The sequence below is a fragment of the Sinohyriopsis cumingii genome, chromosome 5 (genome assembly GCF_028554795.1).
Source record: "Sinohyriopsis cumingii isolate HCF-2022 chromosome 5, ASM2855479v2, whole genome shotgun sequence".
Lineage (NCBI taxonomy): Eukaryota > Metazoa > Mollusca > Bivalvia > Unionida > Unionidae > Sinohyriopsis > Sinohyriopsis cumingii.
The window spans coordinates 96,608,412-96,630,440 of record NC_142965.1 but is presented as its reverse complement, the minus strand read 5'-3'; the positions used below and the strand labels follow the sequence as shown (position 1 = coordinate 96,630,440).

Below are 22,029 nucleotides of genomic sequence, written 5' to 3'. Positions count from 1 at the left end.
ACACAGACTATTTTCAGTTACTCGGTTAGTAACAGGGATATGTATATTAGCAAGTTAGTAACATGATGAATTACTAATTTATATGTTGTTTTTTCTTCTTGTCTTTTTGATAGAAGTGTCAACTAAATGCAATAAATGCAACTTCAGCATGGAAGTCTACCTTGTTTTGTTTATACTAAGTGTATATCATCAGTGACATGCAGCATGGGTAATATGTGGCCAGAGGAAGTCCAGGCTACAGTATTAGTTAGTAAGAAGCTGAATTGCTACATTATGCGGTTTTCTCTTCGTGTGTCATTTCAGGAGAAGTGTGTACTAAATGCATGAAATGCAAAGTTCAGAGTAATAGCCCATATGGTATCAAAGGCAAAGAAAGATGGAATAAGTCAAGGAAAACAACCTAAAGTTCATCGCTGGCAATTCTGGCTAAATTATCGGCCATTCATCATGGGTGACCTTTTGAGAAAACAGTCTAGCTAACTAGTTTATTGCTTACAGTTCTGACTCAGTGGGCAAGTGTCCCCCCAATTCTAAGCAGCTGAGTGGGCATAAGTCTCCCTGCATGTTTGAGCATGGCCTTTGGGCTGTAAGTCAGGACACATGGGGTTTTGTACCAGATCCCTTGGATCCAACTCATTATACTACCACGCCATCCATCCACCACTAGCCATCCAGCTGTCCCACCAATGGGACTTTTTTGTTAAAACAGTCCAGCCAACTAGGATTTATGGGGATCTTAGTGACAGATCCATCTAGCCTCACCATCAGTGACATACTTTTACTATGCCAGAGATTTCATTGAGAAATCTGTCTAGCCATCCAGGCCCTTGAAGTGGCCGGTACTGGTGGTAGCTGGACCATCTTCTACACCAGGGGTATCTAACTCAAACCACCCTGAGGGCTGCATGAGGCCATTTTTGATGGCCCAAGGGCCGCACCACCTTTGCTATCTCTCATGACACCTTGTGATGCCAATCATTTTGCAGGCCACAGGTTACTGCTTGGCTGGACACATGTGGCCTGTGGGCCTGAATTTGAGACCCCTGTTCTATATTGTCAGCATCCAGACTGACCATACACTGGGCAAACTTGTCAGCAGATCCGGTAGTGCTGGACTTCTGAATTTTAATGGCTTATCTGCAAGGGAGAGTTAGTGACATTTTCAAAGGGGATGGACTTGAGTCATCAATGCCACCAGCTAAGACTTATCCAGGGCTGCAATCAGACCCAGGCTGAATTTAACTTTAAGGCTACAGTTGAGGAAATTTAAAGGGTGTTGGTAGCTTCAGAATACCCTCCACCCCTTACTGCTACTCAAGACTTTAAGTTAAAGCATCTGTAGATTTCACCGAGAAGGATGAGACACTGTCCTTCCACCTCCTTCTCCAGTTGGCTAAAATTAAGGAGATTTATCACGGGCTTTTGGGTCGAATTTGTGACCAGGAAAATTCCGTAGCTTTCATCTCAGAAAGATAAGTCCCATTTACATTCTGATCTAGCTGGTATAAATTCTTCATGTCCTCAATGTTAGATTTGGCCTCATTAGCGATGATTGGGAGTTAAAGACCAGGATCACAAGGGTCATTAACCAGGCAGCTCACCTTCCAATGCCTTGGTGGCTTCTGCCAACATAGACCAGATGTGACGTGACACATGGCTGTGGTCCATGTTGCTCAAACCTCGTCATATCCTTGCTTACGGCTGACCCAGTTTGGGTCATTGTTGCTTTATGGAGGAAGATTTATTTATACAGACAGCTTAGGAACTGCCGCTCCAACTCGCCGTGTAACCCACACAGGCATTTGAAAACATTCAGCCCCTGCCAATGTGAAGGGTCGTTAAGTGGCTTTGAGACAAGGGATCTTTTCAGCCAGATGTGCACCAATATTTCTCCACCTTCAAGCCTCGTAGCCATAAACAGTGACCTACCCTCCCCACCACCTGGAGACAGCCTGCCCATGGCTGGCCAAGTCCTGAAATTTCAGACTCACTAGATCACCCTGTTCCTTCAGAAAATGATTGGTTGATCCAGGTCATTTCAGCGGGGCTTGGAGTTTCATTTACTCAATCCCCTCCCCTTTGTCCCTCTACCCTCTTCTTGGATGTTACATCAGATTGGGAGAAGGATAACTAGCTACTACATGAGATTACCCATAAAAAATCAGGCAGTTGAGATTGTACAAAGGCCACAATTGTGGGAGTTTTATTTAAGGCTGTTTCATGTTCAGACAGTGAACAGCAAGTTGATGCTGCACATCGACTTGAGTTGCCTCAACCAATTCATTGCACCACTGAAATTCAAGATGGAGTAAAACAAATCCGCCTTTCTATTCAAAGGAATGAGTATGCCGTCAGTCTCACTCTTCAACATCAGTCCTTGGTTTATTTTACCAACGGTATGGATTGCGTCATCACTGTTCTGGTCGACTTAACCTACAACGATGGCAGTGTACCTAGACTACATCCTCCAGAAACATGGCTAGTTCTATTCTTCTCCAAGGCAGAATGATCTTATCTCACTTTTCAGTCATCTAGGTTTCTAGTGAACTGGGTAAAGATCAACCTCCATCCATCCCAGCTTTTTGTCCATCTGGGTATGGAGTTTATCACCAACCTAAATCTGGTACAACTTCCTCTTGTTCCAGTAATCAGGGTCATCGAACTTCTCAAGTCTGTTTCCAGCAGTTTGTTCTTGTAACTCCTTGGATTATTTAATGCGGCAGTGGACTTGATCCTGCTCTGCTGACTTATTATGCGACCTTAACAAATCAAATGACATAGCTAGCACAGTGGTGCCCATTTTTAAATCCCCTTGATAAGCAGTCATGATCATGCCTGAGATACAAGTTTTCTTGTGTCAATGACACATCCCAGGTTGGCTAACCTTGAGGATCCTGCTCGAGAAGCCCCAAGTGGAAATAATAGTACCGACACCAGTACATATGGTTCATTTTGCCCACTTGTCGCAAGACAGCTTTAAAACAGGATATCACCTCTCAAGCCTTTGCTTTGTGGTTTTAATAGGTTATATGCTTGGCATACTTGGAGGTCTCACTAGATCAGAATTGCTTCATGAAGATTACAGTGCATGAGATTTGATCCATCTCTGTGAGCTTTTATGTTTGAATGTAGCGTTTTGATCCAAGATATGGTAGAAGCTGTTGGCTGACATGCAGAGTCAGCTTTTTAGAGTTTTCATCTCAGAGATTTAGCTTCACAGACAGTATCAGGGATGCACGCTGGAGAAAATTGACGCACACATTTTTTTGCCGTGCGGTTTTTTGACGCAAAGGATTTGCATTATATGATCAGGATTTATTTAATATCCAATGCATTGGACATGGGTGGCATCGTGTGTATTTCCAGCATAGGCATTGACTGGTTCCCCGCTTTGTTTACTGCCTGCATTGTGCTCCTCTATTCGTAAAGCAGAGTGCAATGCAGGGCACATACGAATTAAGGAACCAGACTAGCACAGGCAGTGTTATGACGGAGTATCATCCCCTACTTTTGCGAGCTCTCGTGTGATTTCCATTGAGCTCAGCAAAATGTTGTCCTTACGTTTAACTTCAATGCTTGTTGCACTAGAAAGTGACCTCCAGATTAAAATGTCTTGCACAAAGAATCATTAGCAAAGAAGTGAAAGAAGCAGAACACAAACGAGTAACTGTGAATCTAACTTTAATGAAAAAAGGAGAAAATAATTCCCTTGACTGGAATGCAGCACATCCATTAGGATTACTGGTATGACTTGTGATCGCATCATTGCAAGGTCTGCAAAAGTGAATAATCCTTTCGCGACAGGGTTTACAAATTTTTAAAAATATGTCTTCATTTGCCACAAGATATCTGGAGAACACATTATAACCCAAGACATTCTTTCACAACAAAGAAATCAGTAAACTTGCTGAGAAAAATGTGTTTATTTGGATTACAAAGTCAGGGGGTCAATGCAGATTTTGTTGTTTTTTCAACTTTGCTGCAATAAAATAGAGATCTTAAAGTTCAAGTGTAACTTATTAGAAACAAGATGAATCATTAGCCTCCTTGTTTTTTTTTTTGTAAATATGTTCTAAGACGAAGTTCAATGAAACCGATGATAGTACAAATTTTATGACAGGCAGTAAATTAACTGCCATCTGGTTACAAAAGATTTATTAGGCTTTTTGTATTAACTTGTATGTAATGTGTTGGTCTATAATATTGCTTCAAAAAAATTATAAAGAGACTCGTAAAAGTATAACTTTAAAAGAAAAATGGACTAATACAATTATTCTTTGAAAGGACAATGCATTTGTTTGTTAATTGTGCATGTTGGTTTATTTGTATGTTTAGAGAGTGAGAGAGTATGCTGCGCAAGTTGCATTATCCTACTTCAAGCTAAAAAAGTCAGAGGAACATTTGTCAGTATATTTTTGACCCCCCACATTTTTTATTTGACCCCCAGTTTTGACACCAAGGTTTTTTTACTCTCAGTTTTACACCACCACCCCCAGGGGGGGATACACTGACAGAAGCAAACCCTGAATCTGGTAGGTCCTTTGTTGGCAGCACAGATGGCCACCAAACCCAATTAATACAATCAACACAGCCTTTCAGTTTTGCTGGATCTGCTAGTGAAATTGTGTAGGTAAGAAGATTTAAATACAGTGGTACCCCACTATAACGTGCTCTGTTATAACGCGAATTCGGTAATAATGCAGTTGTGGCATGGCTCCCGAAATTTCAGGTACTTTACTACAGGTATTTTTCTCAAAAACCAAAAAATTCTTATAAGTATGAAAAATAAAATACGTCAAGAGTTAATATCATTTTTGAGAAGAGATTGCATATAAATTTGAATATAAGACGACTGTGGCTGAAATATCATATACATGTATTATTCTCATACTCTTCTTAAAAGTGCGAAAAAGAACATGTAGAAAATTTATTATCATTTTGGGGGGGGAAATCACACACAAATTCGACTATAAAATAATCATTTTGTGGCTCCTAAACCAATTTCTTATAGTTTTGGCTGGGCCTTTTGAGATCTTTGTTTATTGTTAATATTATTATTACTGATCCTTGAGCAATGAAGCCATCAAGTGTACTTTGTGTTTGTCTTGAATGCATTCCGTATACAATCGTTGCTCTAATAATATCTAACATATGTTCTATAATTTGCATACACAACTATGCAACAGCTAATGCGGTGATTGATAAAAGATTCTCGCCAGAATTTATTAATCAATTAATTTAAGTACATAGCTCATCATCAAAGTCAACTGCTGGGCTAAACTTGTTCAAATTAAGGGGCAACGATTTATAAAACATCAAACAAACAAAAAACCACCGACATGTGCGCGTAGCTTGGCAGTGTTGTTTTATACAATCTGTTGACTAGTAAATAATGTCGTCCATTTCCTACAAATCTACCCCCATTGTTTAATGACAATTATTCTTGCTGTAGTCTTTCAAACCAGTAGGAGTAAAAGTGTTAATTAGTGGACATTTAGAATGGAAAATGGGAAATGGAAACATAAAGCTTTTACTGTTAAAGAAAAGATTAAAGCATTGGACAGGATTAAGTCCGGTGTTAAACAATCACATGTAGCTAAAGATTTAGGTGTGAATGAATCAACAGTTCGAGGATGGAAGAAGGAAGAAGCAAAATTAAGAGAGATGGTTGTGGATATGCATGAAAGTGAGGGAATGATGAGGAAAAAAGCAAGACTAATGGGAGACACCCAACTTGATGCAGCCCTGTATCAGTGGTTTGTCCAGACTAGAGCTGAAGGAGTGCCTTTATCAGGACCAATTGTTAAGGCACAAGCCAAAAAATTACACACCGACTTACATGGGCAAGATTCCAGCTTCAAAGCAAGCAATGGATGTCTAAATTGTTTTAAGAAGCGACATGGGATTAGTCACGTGACAGTTTCTGGAGAAATTCGCTCTTCAATTCTGAAGCTGCTATGAACTATTCAGATGAATTGAGGGAAATAATAGAGGAAGGTGGATATTCCACAGAGCAGATTTATAATTGTGATGAAACTGGATTGTGCTACAAAATGATGCCTGACACCACCCTAGCTGTGAAAAACGATGAACATAAACATGAAGGTTTAAGAAAATAAAAGAGCGATTAACGTTGTTGTTTTGTGTCAATAAAACGGGATGACACAAACTTAAACCACTATGTATTGGAAAATTCAAATCTCCTAGGTGCTTCCATCATTTGAATGTGAACACCCTACCATTTATGTATGATGCCACAAAAAACGCATGGATGACAGCTGCTTTGTTTGAAAAATGGTTTCAAACTGAATTTGTACCAGCAGTTCAATCCCACCTCAGAAATCCGAAGATGGAGCCGAAGGCACTGTTATTATTGGACAACTGCCGCGCACACTCACCTGCAGAATGCCTGGTTAGTAAGGATGGGAAAATAAAAGCTAGCTTCCTCCCAAAGAATACAACTTCCAGAATTCAGCCTCTGGACCAGGGCATAATATCAGTGTTTAAAATGAATTATAACAGAGAACTTGTGAAAAAGATTGTTTGTGATGAAACCTCAGTCCAGGCGACACTAAAAAGTTTAAATTTGAAAGAAGTAATGTACCTCGGCGGCAAATCTTGGATGCCATTACACCATGCTGCATTGAGAACTGCTGGGAGAAAGGACTTGGGGCAGCATTTATTATTACACAGGAAAACAGAGGCAACATCAGTGATGATGACAATAGTTTATTTGATGGATTTTCTGAGAATGATGTGTTCCAGGCTGAGAGGGCATTTGGGGAGCTGATGCAGTCACGTGAAAGTGTTGATGAATGGCTCAATTTTTTTAATGACTGCCCAGTTGCAGACCACGTTTCGGATGCGGAAGTTATTAAAAATATTAAGTTCAATAACAACAGTTGTGATGCTGACGGTGGTGATGCTTCTGATGATGACAGCGAGGACACCACACCTGAGGATAGTCCACCATTAGCAACAGAAGCAGTCAAAGGTTTAGAATGTGCTTTGAGATGGATGGAGACGCAGGATATCGACTATGTTCAAATTCTTCAGCTGAGAACTATAATTGACTTTGCCAAGAGCAAACATGACATTAGCAGAAAGCAGCTGAAAATCACAGAGTTTTTCAAACAATAATAATGTATTACAATTGACAGATGAGAAATGTAGTGGTATACAATTTATACAAACACCTTTAATTAACCTTCAGACGTACTGTTTCATCATTCGTTACGTACACACGTTACATAATTTTTATTTTTTTTCCATTGAATTCAGTCACGTAATGATCTGTGGCAAAATTATTGAATATTTTACATCTGTCTGTGGATATTTTCATTGGAAATACTTGTAGATTCAATGTATGTTATGAGATTCGCTGGTGAGTACACGGTGTTGATACTCTTTTCTTTTTATAAACTAGACGTGTATGTACCAATGCATGGTTCTCTGAATAAAGTAATATATTATATATGCAATTTCTGTTATCACAGCAAATGTTTTTCTCATTTAATATAAATTGATCTAAAATGGTAATCGTGCCAATGAAGCATGCATTTTCGCACCCGCTTTTATTACTCCCCCCTCCGCCCCCCCCCTCCTAAATCCACAAATGTCTTGGTACTGTACATGGTTGCTTATAACACGGTTCGGTTCATAACATGGTTGGATTCTATGGCTCCCAACTACCGTGTTATAGCGGGGTCCCACTGTATTTATCATCTTAGCTGTATATAAGGATCACATGTGTTTTTTATGATATTTGGAGATATCCAGCCATCATTCCCACCTCCTATTACCTATTCTCCTATTGTAATGTGATTGGGGAATGTATTTGAAGGAGAAAGCAAATTTTTCAGTCAATTTGTTTTTCCAGAATACTTACCCAATCACAAACCCTTTCATCCACCCCATCATGCGAGCATCCTCATTAGTATATTGCTCAGCTAGACACTAGCAACACCTGGCAGTAGCAAAGAGAGGTAATGGTCAAGTGTTCTTTCCCTTTGTCTATGTAAGCTATTCAAGTAAAGATGATTTTTGTCTTTTTGTAGGGCTGGATTCGCGAGGTAGTAGGCTAATATTCATAGTGTAATGTGATTGGGTAAGTATGCTGCGAGAAACATTTTACTTTTTAGTGGTAGAGAACATTTAGCAATTTAGTGGTCCCAGAGTGAGATTATAAAAAAATTCTGAGAAAATGTACAAATTTATGTTATAACCAGTCTAGATCTGCAATCAATAAAATTGAACTATAGTAGCTAAATGTAAAATTCACTGATACTGAACAAACTGCCAAATTTGTACACCAATGAGAATTAACTGCAGTTCAGTACTACACTGGATTCTTCTTCTCATATTTTATGAATTGCCAGATTAAATATTGGCTGCATAGTCACAAAATGTTTCAGCACAAAATTATGTCCTTGGATAAATGTTTCCCAGATTTTTGTATCAATATACTCGGTAAAAAATGTAAAAAAGAAATCTCTGTCTAAGAACAGTTGCACTAATTAAGAAAAGGGACTTACAAGCTTGAGTCTTATTTAATTCTTGTGTTAAGTATTGTGATTGTTGACATTGATTTTAGTCCAGTTTAAATGTATGTTTTATTCTCTTTTAAACAATCTTTTTTTGACAAACACTTTCAGAGGTCTTAAAATGTGGTTTATATAAGGATTCCTTCTATTTCATTGGACACTGTTCTATTTATTTTATATGTGAATTGAACCACATCATTTGTAGTTTCATATTTTCCTTCTTCACTTCGGGTTCACTTAAAGATCTTTCATGAACTAACTTTGTCTAGGTAATAATTTCATGTAGACTAAATTGGAAGTACTTGATAATTTAATTGCATTGCTTTAAAAATTTTAATTTTTATGCCTTTTTTAAAATAATTTTATTACAGATGATGCTTTCTTGTTCCAAGAAAAGTATTTTGAAGCTCTCTGTATTTGTCTGCAGGCAGTTGAACAAAATAAAGTATCTCTTCTCACCAACATTGACCCAGTAGTGGTAGGTACTAGCATGTCTGAGAAAGTGGATTTTGTCAATGATACCACACAGAAGGCTTGTGTCCTGTTATTCTTTATCATTATCTGTTTTGACATTCCTTTCACAAAGTGGGAGAGATTATTTTATTATTAGTAATGTCCTTGATAAGAATCCTCATTTACATAAAAGAGAAATAACTTGAACATAGCAATGTCTCCTATAGTTCTTTGTATCACATATTAAGACAGTTAAGCTTAAAATTATTCAAGTGTGACTAATAATGTAAGGGAGAGAGAGCTCCTATCAAGCTGTTTTTGATGGTACCTTAAGTTGATACTTACTTTATCAATGAAAACCAGGTCTGCTTTCTGTTTCCTCCTTTTGTACCTAGTTTGCTTCATGTTTCAATCAGCTGTATTATCCATTCAATTTTATCTATAATGGGTAAGTATGCTGCGATAAACATTTTACTTTTTAGTGGTAGAAAAAATTTAGCAATTTAATGGTCCCAGAGTGAGATTATAAAAAAAATTCTGAAAGAATGTACAAATTTATGTTATAACCAGTCAAGATCTGCAGTCAATAAAATTGAAGCCAAATGTAAAATTCACTGATCAATACGTGATAGCCTTTTGTTTGGTGATTATAAGTACAAGTTTGTCAACACTACACCTCCTAAACTGCAAGATGATTGCCATCAAACTTAATAGACACATTTATAACAAGGTCTGGTTGGTTCAGAATGAAAATGGTTCATCTTGGAAATCCAGTATGGCTGCCATGGCATGAAAATATTGTTATCACTGATGCTCCTAAATTGATGGTCATAACTTCATGGGGTTTTCACTAAAAAAAATTATAACGATATCTCCGGAATGAATGAGTATTGGTACAGGGTTTTCACTAAAAGAACTAGATGGTCCTAAATGAAAATGATGACAATTGGAAATCCCATATGGCCATCATGGTGGCCATTTTGAAATATTGCTACTCCTGCTGAATGAATGGTCTTACTGACATTGGGTTTTCACCACAAGACATACTAAGATAACTAAATGGTCCAAAATTAAAATGGCGCTGACTTGACCAGAGTATGGTTGCCATCATGTGCATCTTGAAAATCTACTGCACCTCGTGGATGAATGGTCATATCGACGTGACACATCTTTTTGGTTCTAAATGAAAATGATGCAGGTCACACAATGTGGCTGGCACATCAGCCTTCTTGAAAATTATATTATCACTGGTTTTGCTATTGGAAAAGTAATATTAACGTAGGTTTTCATTAGCAGACTGGTGTCTAGTTCATCCTAAATGAAATTGAAGTTAATCTGACATCCATAAAAGCGATGAGAGAGTTTCAGTCTAAAAAAGAAAGTCTTATCTTGGATTCCTATAAATTTCTTCGATGGAGTGTCAGTCCCTTCAAGGGACTCTTGTTTAAAAAGTTAAAACTAGAAATAATAATTTTATACTAACACAGATTTAAGAATGAGGAAAAATGAATTATCATACACTGGAAAAATCATTTGTGTGAACTTGGTTCATTTCAATTATTTTTAAAATTGTGATTTGGATTTTTAACATAGCTTTAACAATTTAAGTAATATTGCTATGATGTCAGCAGTGTGGCAGTTCATATTTGTGTCTAGCACTGGGGCATCATTCCACAGACATGTAGCATCATGTACCACCCAGCGATATTATCCTGGCACCAGGCTGACTAGTCCTAACACTAACCTCTTAAAGCTGAGAGCTAAGCAAGGTAACTGGCTAGTACCATTTTTATAATGCTTTGGTATGACTCTGCTGTGGTTCAACTCTTTGACCTCCTGCATATGAGGCAGACATTCTAACCAATTAGGCCACTGAAGTGGTCTTTTAAAATTGAAATATACAGATTTTATAGCATTAGCTTAATATGTGTTTTCTAATGTTTCACAGGATATTGGGAATTTTTTTTAACATTATAGCCATGAAATGTTAAATTCAGATTGGTTGTTTATTTTTCAAAATGCATATGGAATTACCATTTGTGTGGTGGGGGGATTTTCTTTTGAGCCAGAATTTTGTTTCTTTTACCTCAGGTTATAAATTTTTTTCCCAGCAAATATAATGGATATAAGATTATTTGTTTTAATATAAATCAGGGCAAGACTATTTTTTTCAATCTATTTTGAAACCAGAATCCCTCCACACACACACACAAACACCAAACCAGACTGTTCAAAAATTAAATGGCTTGTCCCATATTTCCACATTGATGTACATGTTAATGACATTGGACATACATTTAGCAAGCAAGTTTTACTATCTTTGAAAGTGTCAGCTTACATGTGCGTGTACCAGCCCAAACAAAATAGTAGTTTTATGTTTTTATTAATCTGAATTTTTGGGTTGATTTGAATTTCACAGACTTACAAGTGCTGATAAAAAATATTGGTTGTGTCACAATGAGCTTGTAGGTACAGTCTGGTGTCTACTACCATACACTATCTAAAATCTCTCTGGCTCCAGATACAAAGACCTGTACTAAAGCATCATCATCCTTGCCACTTCTAGTATCAGACAAAATGGTGTATTCTCAGTGAACACTAATTTCACAAACAATATCATCAATTGATGGTATCACAGATGTGACATTGTAACTATCAGAAATAATATTATCTGAGAAATCAGTATCCTCATTGCCAGATCCAAGTAGGCATAACACATTATGTATCTTAGCAAGAAGAACATTATCATCATCAGTGCTGTCACTTATAATGCATACATGCCAACGATTATGTTTTTGGTGTAATTATTATGCTTTTTTCAACCAAATTACGATTTATGCTGGCCTTTATATGTATTATACTTTTATTGTTTAATTAAAAAGTGAAAAAATTAAAGTAATAAAAAGTTGTTTTTCCCATTTTTATTATCATCTCTTTAAATCCACTCATATAAATTTGAGAATATTCTTAAAAACATGACTGCTGCATAAATATAGTGTAAGAGTGCTTTCCTTATTTGCTATTTATAGCAACTGTATATGACCCATTTCCAAGAAAACAGAAGGGTTTCTTCAAATATGAACTTGACTCACAGATTCATTCTATTGATAAGCTTCTTTGTTAGCAGACCAGTCAGTACTTTTAAAAAATATGGCATCAGATGTTTAGCAAAACACTTTATGGTGAGTTGTGTATGTTATATGATGAAATGTGTTAGAGCAGATGGATGTTTCCAAATTTAAAAACATGTCAGATCAGAAAAAAGCACAAATCAACAACACTTTTAGCACATGGCCATGCTCTTTGCAGATTTCCAGTTCATGATCATTCAGCAAAAGCTATACATGTAGTCTTGTTAAAGCAAGTGCAGAACTTAAATAAGTTTTTCAGTATATTTTGTGTTTGTATTCTGGTTCTAATCAATATGGATTTTGCCGTTTGTGACAAAAAATTTGACCAGCTGCAGAAGCAGGTTAGTAGCAAAAATAATCATATCTTTGTTCATATATGCTTTAATTCTGGATGTTGTACATAGATTACACTTTTTTTCCCCCAAATTATACCTTTTTTCCAGTTATAATAGTAAACAATTATACCTTTCATGGGTGTTGGCATGAATGGTAATGACAACTGTTTGCTTATTAGACCCAACAGTTTGCAGCACAACTGGTGAAAACATAATTCCATGCATGATAAATTTTATTGGTAGAGGACAATAAATTGATTTCACACTCAATGTTTTTTTTGTCAAGGCTAGCAAGATATCTTTAGATCATGTCGATACTTTGAATTCATATTGAAGATGGCTCCATGGAAAACAAGATAGATTTATTTTAATTGGTACTCAGTGTTTCTACATAGAAGTATAGAACGATATATAAAGGATATTCCAAATTATTTGGTCATACAATTACAAAGCAATGCATTTCTTTTCATGCCTGGATTGAGCCAGCAAACTATGATTATAAACTACTGAATATGAATGCTGTATTAATATCATGCTTTTGTTACCTGGTGTCTATGTTATTTAGTGATTATGAATAAGGTATAATTATCATATATTTTTTTGCACCTTTGTTATTTAAATGACTGCCGTTATTTACCTGGCTTCAGTGCATCCAGCGATAAAAATATTATAATTGAGCACATTTTCTTGGATGGATGACAGAAATCAAATACTACAACAAATTAAATTTGTAACAAAGAAATGTTAAAGGTAATTCTTTGGAATAAGCATTAATTATGAATTTCGGCATGGGAAATTTCAAATGTTCTAACAGAAAATATTTCATTCAAGAAGGTAACAAACAATGCTTCCTGTATATAGATCCTGAAACAAGTAATTTTACGAGTGGGAATGCAAACGAAATGCATAATCAATGGAAATGAAACAAAAAACGCATTTTGAACTGAAAGGTAGATCACAAATGGAAATGAAATGATGATTAAAATGAGAATGAAACATGAAGCATTTTATGAATGGATTTGAAAATCAGTTATTCTTTGGCTGCCATTAAACAGTTGAAAACCATTTGCACATAATAATCTGGAACCAGATTCCATGCAGGCTGTGCCATAGCCACCATTGTGTGATGACATTACTAGTTGTTGTATCTGTAGAATATTTATTTGTAAAATGTGAATTAAAGTTCATCACATTTGATTGGTAATTCTCAAGTTCATATGACACTCTAAATCCCTTATTTCTGTGAATATTCATGGCGGAATTCTTATTTACTACTGGCTGGTATTGTAAGGATTGTATGTGTTATTTGTATCTATTTTATTTGTTTCACTTTTTCACGTCTTTAGATTGTCTATGTGAGATCAGTAATTGATGACAATTTTTAAATTAATTGAAATAATGAAACTTTATATAAGTTTGGGGTGAATTTCCATTGGATGGTTCAGTCAGGTGGTTGTAATGTTGAGTATTGTGACATAGGTCATGTAGGAATTATTGTGACATGGGTCATGTAGGTATATATTGTGATATTGAGCAATAAGGGTGTATATAAGGACAAGAGTTGATCAATTTAGTTCACTCTTATTTTCTATGTTCTTTTAATATCAGTCTGCACATGTGTTTAATGTTTTTGTTATAGTTTGGGAGGAAACTATTTGTTTGGATCATTCTTTGGAATTTCAAAGTGCTCTTTGACTGTCCTGAAATATTCTAAGACTATTGTGAATTTATTCAAAGGAGTTCTGGACAATGCCATTGTGAAACATCAAGACTGTTGGAACATCAGCACATTCTAGGACCTGGAATTCGTTTGCAACATTTGTTTTTTCTTTAAATATGTTACCCAATCATAATATCTCAGGAGAACTACTACCTTGCAATTCCAGCCCTCCTTGATATTACTTCTAGCTAAAGGGAGCTAAAAAATGTCTGCCAACCTAGATGGTGGTTGGACAGAGTGATCTCCTCTTATGCAGAAAAGGATTGGCAGCAAAACCCATGAATCTGCCAGTTACAAGCACACTATTGTCATGAGAGACCTCGCAAAAGCCAGAATGTATGTAGAAAATGTACTATCACAAGTTGTTGTAGAGTTTTTCACTTCTAAGGAAAGTATACTCCCTCTATATTTCCAACTTATTCTCTTCCTATGCCAATAAAGTTCTGTCTTTACAGTTTGCTAACACTTTTTCATCATCACACACATTTAGGTACTTGCACAGGGAGCATAAGTGACTTCCTATTAAGTTCTGGCTATAATTAGTTTATGTGTGTACAAGTCTCTAGCACTTCTAAAAATCCTAATAATTCTGTAATTCCATGGTGAGCTTCTGTTAAAGGCATTTGTAGTATCCAGGTGCCAAGCTTAAGTGTTTTTACCTGTACATGCGGTCTGTGGGCTTTTTTCCCCTACATGTAATTGCCTTATAATGGATATTGTCACACCTACTTTGTAAGTATCTAGAAAGGTGCATCAGTTCCTTTTTATGTGAAGGTTTTTGTGTGTAATGTAGACAGCTCTGGCACCCAAGTCATCACCACAGGACTGATCATTATTGGTGACTCCTGTCTGCTCCGCCTCCTTGGGGTTCAACTCTTTCTGTTGTGAAACAGTAAGGAAAAGAGCTAAACAAACAGCCAAATCCCCCCCTTGCTCCGGCAGACATATGGACTGGTTTCATGTATTAAACATCCTGTAACTTGTCCCAATCTGATGATATCCATCCCCACACAGATGGCCTAATTCTGTTGCAACCAGCTAGGACATATACCAGGGATCATGAAGAACAAAACAACAATATTATGGGCTCTATCACTAACAGCCTGGCTTCCAATATGTTGAACCCAGCTTATGCAGACATGTAAATGAAATCTTTAAATCATTTATTTACAAAAAACAAAACAAATATATTGCCTTGTGGAAATAAAGGTGTGTGCATGTGACTCCATACTCTGCCATGAGAAGAGACTCTTCACTCAGCGACTGTCTCGAAGCCATTGTTTCTAATTCAGGGCATTCTGTGTATTTAGTGAGTGATGGATCTCATCTCTTTTTGCCACCAAAGGCTCAAGCATTACCAGAGGCTTCATGCAACCAAGAAGATGTTGCTTGTTCCCAAGTGCTGTCATCAACTCTGCATTATTCAATGGTATAGAAAGATTCAGCCTTCTGAGCCTGCATTGAGGACATTTTGCCTTTGACCACCGAGTTCTATCCTCCTCCTCCTACTCTATCAACAACCTGGACCACCTCCAGCATCTGTTGATTTTATGACGAAATGGAAGAGTGCAATTTCAGTTACTTATGCCGTCTGGGAGAGATATTCTGACCTGCCTTCATCATCAGTTTGTCATAGGTTCTGCCTTTGCTATACACCAGTATTTCATTTGAAAACCCCAGCAGTTGAAATTGATACCACTGCTTTGGGAATGACATCAATATTCCAGAGATGACAGCCATTGTGAAAGACTCACTGGTGGCAGGAATGTTTAAATAGTAAGGTAGGTCTCATTCTGTCCAAGAACTCTACAGTGGTGACTTATCTCAAATGACAAGTCCCCAGACCCTTGTGTCCTGGTGTGGGACTTTCTAAAGTGGTGTTGTCAACAACAAATCCACAAATGAGTCCACCACATCCTGAGATGCCTAATGTACTAGTCTTTATCCCAGAACTGTCAACTAATACAGATGGCATGGTCTCTTCATGGGCAACCAGACTTTCATCATGACACCTCTGTCTTGCCTGGACACATCAACTCAAGACCACATACAAAACAAAGTTCGGACTTTGGCTGTGTAGACACAATGGTTTTGTGCTAAATGATGAGTTTGCATTTGTTTTAGGCTGTGTACACACAATGGTTTTGTGTTAAATGATGAGTTTGCATTTGTTTTAGGCTGTGTACACACAATGGTTTTTTGCTCAATGGTAATGGATTCATGTTAAGTGATGATGACTTTGAGGTGGTACCTTAATGGAACAGATCCGCTGCATTGAGGGAAATCATGCATATTTTACCTCTCTGTCAACACAGACTAGGTCCATTGAACTTAACCAATCATAATACACATACACCCTTTCAGCCTCCCCATATTTTCATCCATAGAGAGCATGCCTTCTGCTCTAGTAGTAACTGACAGGATCATAGGTTTTGCCACCAGTCCTCATACATAAGGGGAGATCACTCAGCCTGACTGTCACCTAGGTTGGCAGACATCATTCAGCTCCCATTAGCTAAAAATAGTATCTGGGAGGAAGGGATTTGCAAGGTAGTTATTTGTATTAGTTCTCCTAAGGTATTATGATTGGGTAAGTATTATTGAAGAAATATATTTTACCTTGGAAAAAGTTGTTTCTTTTGGACATGTATAAAACGATTTTGGATTTAGTTGATAATACATGTACCTAAATTTTCATTTTATAACTTAGAGAATTAAATAATTTGATCAGTTTTACAAAACTTGTTGGTTGTGCTTCTTGACCATGGATTTGTAACAGTATGCAATGGCTAAATCTTATCACTTAATTATTTATATTATACAATTTTTACATTTTTTTGATATATTCCATTGTGAAATTTTTTGTATGTTAATATTTTGGTAGACGTACAATAAGTCATAATTTGTAAACTCTTTCATATCGCATGAAATACAGTTACTATAAGGACAAAAGAGACTTGCACAACATGATAGATGCAACATATCAGTAAATAGGTTGGTGATACAGGTGAATATCAAATGGATATATTTTCTGTTGTGAGTACGTGTACAGTTAACCCTGACATGCACTTCAGAGTAAATGAAAACTAGCTGTACACCAATATTATCTGCCTGTCAATCCGTAAAGCTAATAATATCTCTCCAAAAGAGGCAGTGTTGATTTGGTGTAAAACATACATAGACCCTTATCTGCCAGTACATTATGTGACATCAAATCAGCATCTGTATTGTTGGCAGTTGGATTCAGCCTATAAGCAAGTATAGATGGTAATTCATACTCAGATAAACTTCTATTTGTCATTATGTCTTGGATAAACAAAGCCTGCTCTTTAAGGCACTTTCCTCCTTGGTACAAATGCCAAGTCAATTTTGTAGCAATCCATTTATATATATATATATATATATATATATATATATATATATATATATATATATATATATATATATATATATATATATATATATATATATATGCATGCTTTCAAATTAGTAATAAGAGTAAAATTCTAATTAGCATTTATAAATATAAAACTCCTCCACTGGAGCTGAATTTTTCCTATTGAAAATTCATGGTAGATTGGGAGAGAAAATTCCACATGAGACAGCTATTCTAAAGATTTAATTTTTCTGAGTAGTAAGTTCATTATTTTAGAAAACATTGAGATGCTTACCAAAAATGTAAATGGAAAAAAAACACATTTTTTTTTACAAACAATACCACTATCTTTATTTCTGACCACTCCAATGGCCTAAGTGTTTAGAGTGTCCACCACGGATGCAGGAGGTCATGGGTTCAAACCGCATCAGATTCATACCAAAGACACATAACAGTGGTACTATCAGATACCTTGGTCAGCACTCAGCATTAAGAGGTTAGTGTTAGGACTGATCAGCCTGGTGTCTGGATAATGTGGCTGGGTGGGACATGATGCTGCAATCCTAGATATCACTATAAACTGCCACACTGCAGACATCATAGTGATATGATTGAAAAGTCATTAAAGCTATGTTAAAAATCCAAATCACACACACTCACCTTTACATGTATTTCCACAAGGCAATATATTTGTTTTGTTTTTTGTAAATAAATGATTTAAAGATTTCATTTAAAGAGGTTATGTATCTGACTTTCATTTCAGTAATTAAAAGTCCTAAATTAGCATCCATTTACACAATGTTGCTTCACACTTTCTAGTTTTTCTCTGTATTACTGAACCCACTATAGCATTTGTATAATTTAATATTTAATTTTTTTTCAGCTGAAGTTTACTCCACAATTCTCAAAAGAACCACATCATTCTAGAAGTGCTTCCCTTCCAATTCACCAAGTTACATTGGTATCTCCATCTGTTCAGCATAGTCACAGTGTTACCATAATGCTGACTCCACCATTTGCATCTCCAAAGAAGGAGAGTATTTTGTGCCAGTCTGATGAGTTTGCAGCACCTGTTGATATAGGTATGTTAAATATGGATAGAGCATTACTCAAAAATCACAATATATTAACATCATTAAATTTTAGCATATGATGTACAATTTGTGTCAAAATATTAGTTGGAAGTGATAATGGTTTTGCACTAAGTTTTGAGTGCTCATATGCTAGGCTGTGAATACACAATGGTTTTGTGCTAAACGATGAGTACTCATATCTTATGCTGTGTACACAATGATTTTGTGCTAAATGATGAGTGCTCATATGCTAAGCTGTGTAGACACAATAGTTTTGTGCTGAATGATGAGTGCTTATATGCTAGGCTGTGTAGACACAATGGTTTTGTGCTAAATGATGAGTGCTGATATGCTAGGCTGTGTAGACACAATGGTTTTGTGCTTAATGATGAGTGCTCATATGCTAGGCTGTGTAAACACAATGGTTTTGTGCTAAATGATGAGTGCTTATATGCTAGGCTGTGTAGACACAATGGTTTTGTGCTAAATGATGAGTTTGCTTATGTTTTAGGCTGTGTACACACAATGTTTTTTCTTGCTAAATGATAATGGATTCATGTTAAGTGATGAGCTTATGCTTGATTGTCTAATCAGTGGTTTCATGTTAAGTAATAACTGCTCATATACTGGGCTGTGTACACAATGGTTTTATACTAGATGATCAGTATTTATATGCTAGGCTGTGTATACAATGGTTTTGTGCTAGATGATCAGTATTTGTATGCTAGGCTGTGTACACAATGGTTTCATGCTAAGTAATAACTGCTTATATATTGGGCTGTGTACACAATGGTTTTGCGCTAGATGACCAGTATTTATATGCTGGGCTGTGTACTCAATGGTTTTGTAATAGATGATCAGTATTTGTATGCTAGGCTGTGTACACAATGGTTTTGCATGGTTGAATATCTGCCAAAATACGCATGGGTCAGTTGTCATGGCATGTCTTTGAGAAGGGCACTTATATTTTGTTTAATATACATTTTACAAAATTATTTTTTAAAAATGTTTTATATTTTATTTTGTACTTCACATTTACACTTATATTTGGAAGTGTTTATTTTCCTGTGGTTCTTGCGCCGTTCATTTTTCCATTTTTTTAAAACATATCTTTAATTGGCACCATATTGCCACTATTGTGCTAAGATGCCATAAAGCAATACTACAAACAAATGATTTCCCTTGCCAGGGCATTAAATAATATTTAATTTGCTGATATGCCATTAATCACCAATCATTAAAACAATGATATGAAGAGGCAGTGATGTATGTAATACTCAGCTGATGTTGTTACTTTGGACCTTTTATGTTTGAAGATGAGTATGTCTTTTTAAGGCACCACTGTTGTGTTGAAATTTAAATGCCATTGTTACTAGATACTTTATTTGTCTGGTAATCTAGGCCTCCACCCCATGATACAGTAACACATACAAAGAAAAAGTCCATTAGCTGAAGTACAAACATACTTAATGTATTACTATTATTGTTTGCATTATTGTATTTCTATACAACTAATGGTTGATAAATAATGCAACTCAAGATGGATTAGTATACAGTGGTCCCTTTCTTGAATGACCCCCTGACCAGTGGCCATCCACCCAGAATTCCCAGGCACTGACAAGTTTCTACATAAGTTGTGCATCATTGCTTAAGTAAAGGGGAAGGAGGGAAATTTCATTAGATTTAGTGGAAGCACTGCCATAAGGACCTTTATTTTTTGGATAGTGAATCAAAGAGATTACAACTTAATTTTTCCATTTTATATTTCAGGTTCAAGTCCAGATGACTCCAGAACAGCTGCCAGAGATGCACTGCGTGAAGTTCTCAGAAAATCTGGCTCCAATTCCCCTCCTGTGATCGAGAAGCCGTTTAGTTTCTATGAAAGCATAAACACGGATCCATTGTTAAACATAGATTTCTCATATGACAATCAAAATGTGTTTAGGTCTTACAAAAATGAAAATGAGACAATGAATGTTGCTTCACCAAAACATGGCAAAAATGCTGTTCAAAGAAGTGTTTCAGAGGATGCATTAATTCTTCGGCCGATGTCAGACTTAGGTAAAATAACAGGGAAGATAGATGAAGTGTTCAGTGATCCAGAAACTGATAATACCAACAGTTCAAAGAGGGAAAAGGAGAATTCAATGAATGTGTTTTCTGACTCTGAAATTATGCAACCAGAATCCAGGAAAATAAAGAAGAGCAGTCCAGATAAACAGTTCAAACCCTCACATAAAAGGTCAAAATCAGATCATAGTGGCCAGATAAAGCCAGAAATACAACTGAATGATCAAATTGATGGTGTTAAACCAGGTATGGTTCAGGTTTTTATGCCCCCACAGGAATAGTACAAGTGGGGTACATTGTTGGAGGGCATTCTCTCGAGACATCAACATTTATACTTATTTGTCTATCAGTTTTGTCTAATGATTGCACAAAAATTGCTTAAGATATTTAGGACACAGTACTAATGGTATGGAAAAATGAGAACCAGCCTGGAAATGGGTGAACATAAAATAGAGTATATATGGATTTGGCTGACCAGGATTGGTTAATAATGTAAGTTATGCTTTAGGAAAAAGATTCTTTGGAGAGCTTATCCTAGTTGCAAGTGAAAAAAAATAGAGACATTGTTTTATTGATGAATTTCAGTCCTCTAACAGTCTTGAGTTTGGTACACTCATTACTAAAATTAGCACCTAACACTTTGGTGCAGAATTGAAAGCACATGTTTCAAACACATGCAGGTCCAGAAAATGCCGTGGCTCATATCCTTTATTCTACACAGAAGCTGACCATCCAGGTTTCATCTATATTGATAAATACAGGTTTGATCATGAACAGTCAGAAATTTTAAGTTATTGAAGTTTTAATATCATGGTGTTTGCATAGGTTTACTATTGGAACTGAAATAGTACTGTGAGTCCTATAGAAGGCATATTAATATGCCTATACTGATTGTTTGATCAGTATTATCAGTACTATCAGATAGGCATCACTGTTTCCATTTGATGAAGGTGATGAAATGGAAAATGCTATAGATGACGGAACAGGCAGAATTTTGTTCATGTCATAATAGAGGAAATTATATTATAGGATTTTGTCTCATTGGAATGCCGTTCATCACCTTCAGTCATTTTTACTTTGAATAATTTCCACAATCACGTTATGTTAGGAATATTAGCTGCTACCATGCGAATCCAGCCCTACTAAAAGACCAAAAAAATCATCTCATCTATTCCATTATGACGAAGGGTAATAACTCTAGATCATTGTCTCCACTTTCCATCACCAAGTGTCACTAGTTTTCAGCTAAACTGCTGTACTTATAACATCATACAGTTTATCCTCTGACAATCCAAGTCATTTTTGTGTTCTAATCAAATCATTCAACG

General features: G+C 36.3%; 1 protein-coding gene across 1 annotated transcript in view; it reads left to right on the top strand.

Annotated features, from left to right (window-relative positions):
• LOC149799824 (run domain Beclin-1-interacting and cysteine-rich domain-containing protein-like) overlaps positions 1 to 22,029 on the top strand; it is a 101,901-nt gene that overhangs the window by 15,651 nt on the left and 64,221 nt on the right. The window contains exons 4-6 of the mRNA XM_089959239.1: positions 8,915 to 9,021; positions 18,442 to 18,640; positions 20,402 to 20,947. Coding sequence (XP_089815365.1) covers positions 8,915 to 9,021; positions 18,442 to 18,640; positions 20,402 to 20,947 — 852 coding nt within the window. The remainder of the gene's footprint in view (positions 1 to 8,914; positions 9,022 to 18,441; positions 18,641 to 20,401; positions 20,948 to 22,029) is intronic.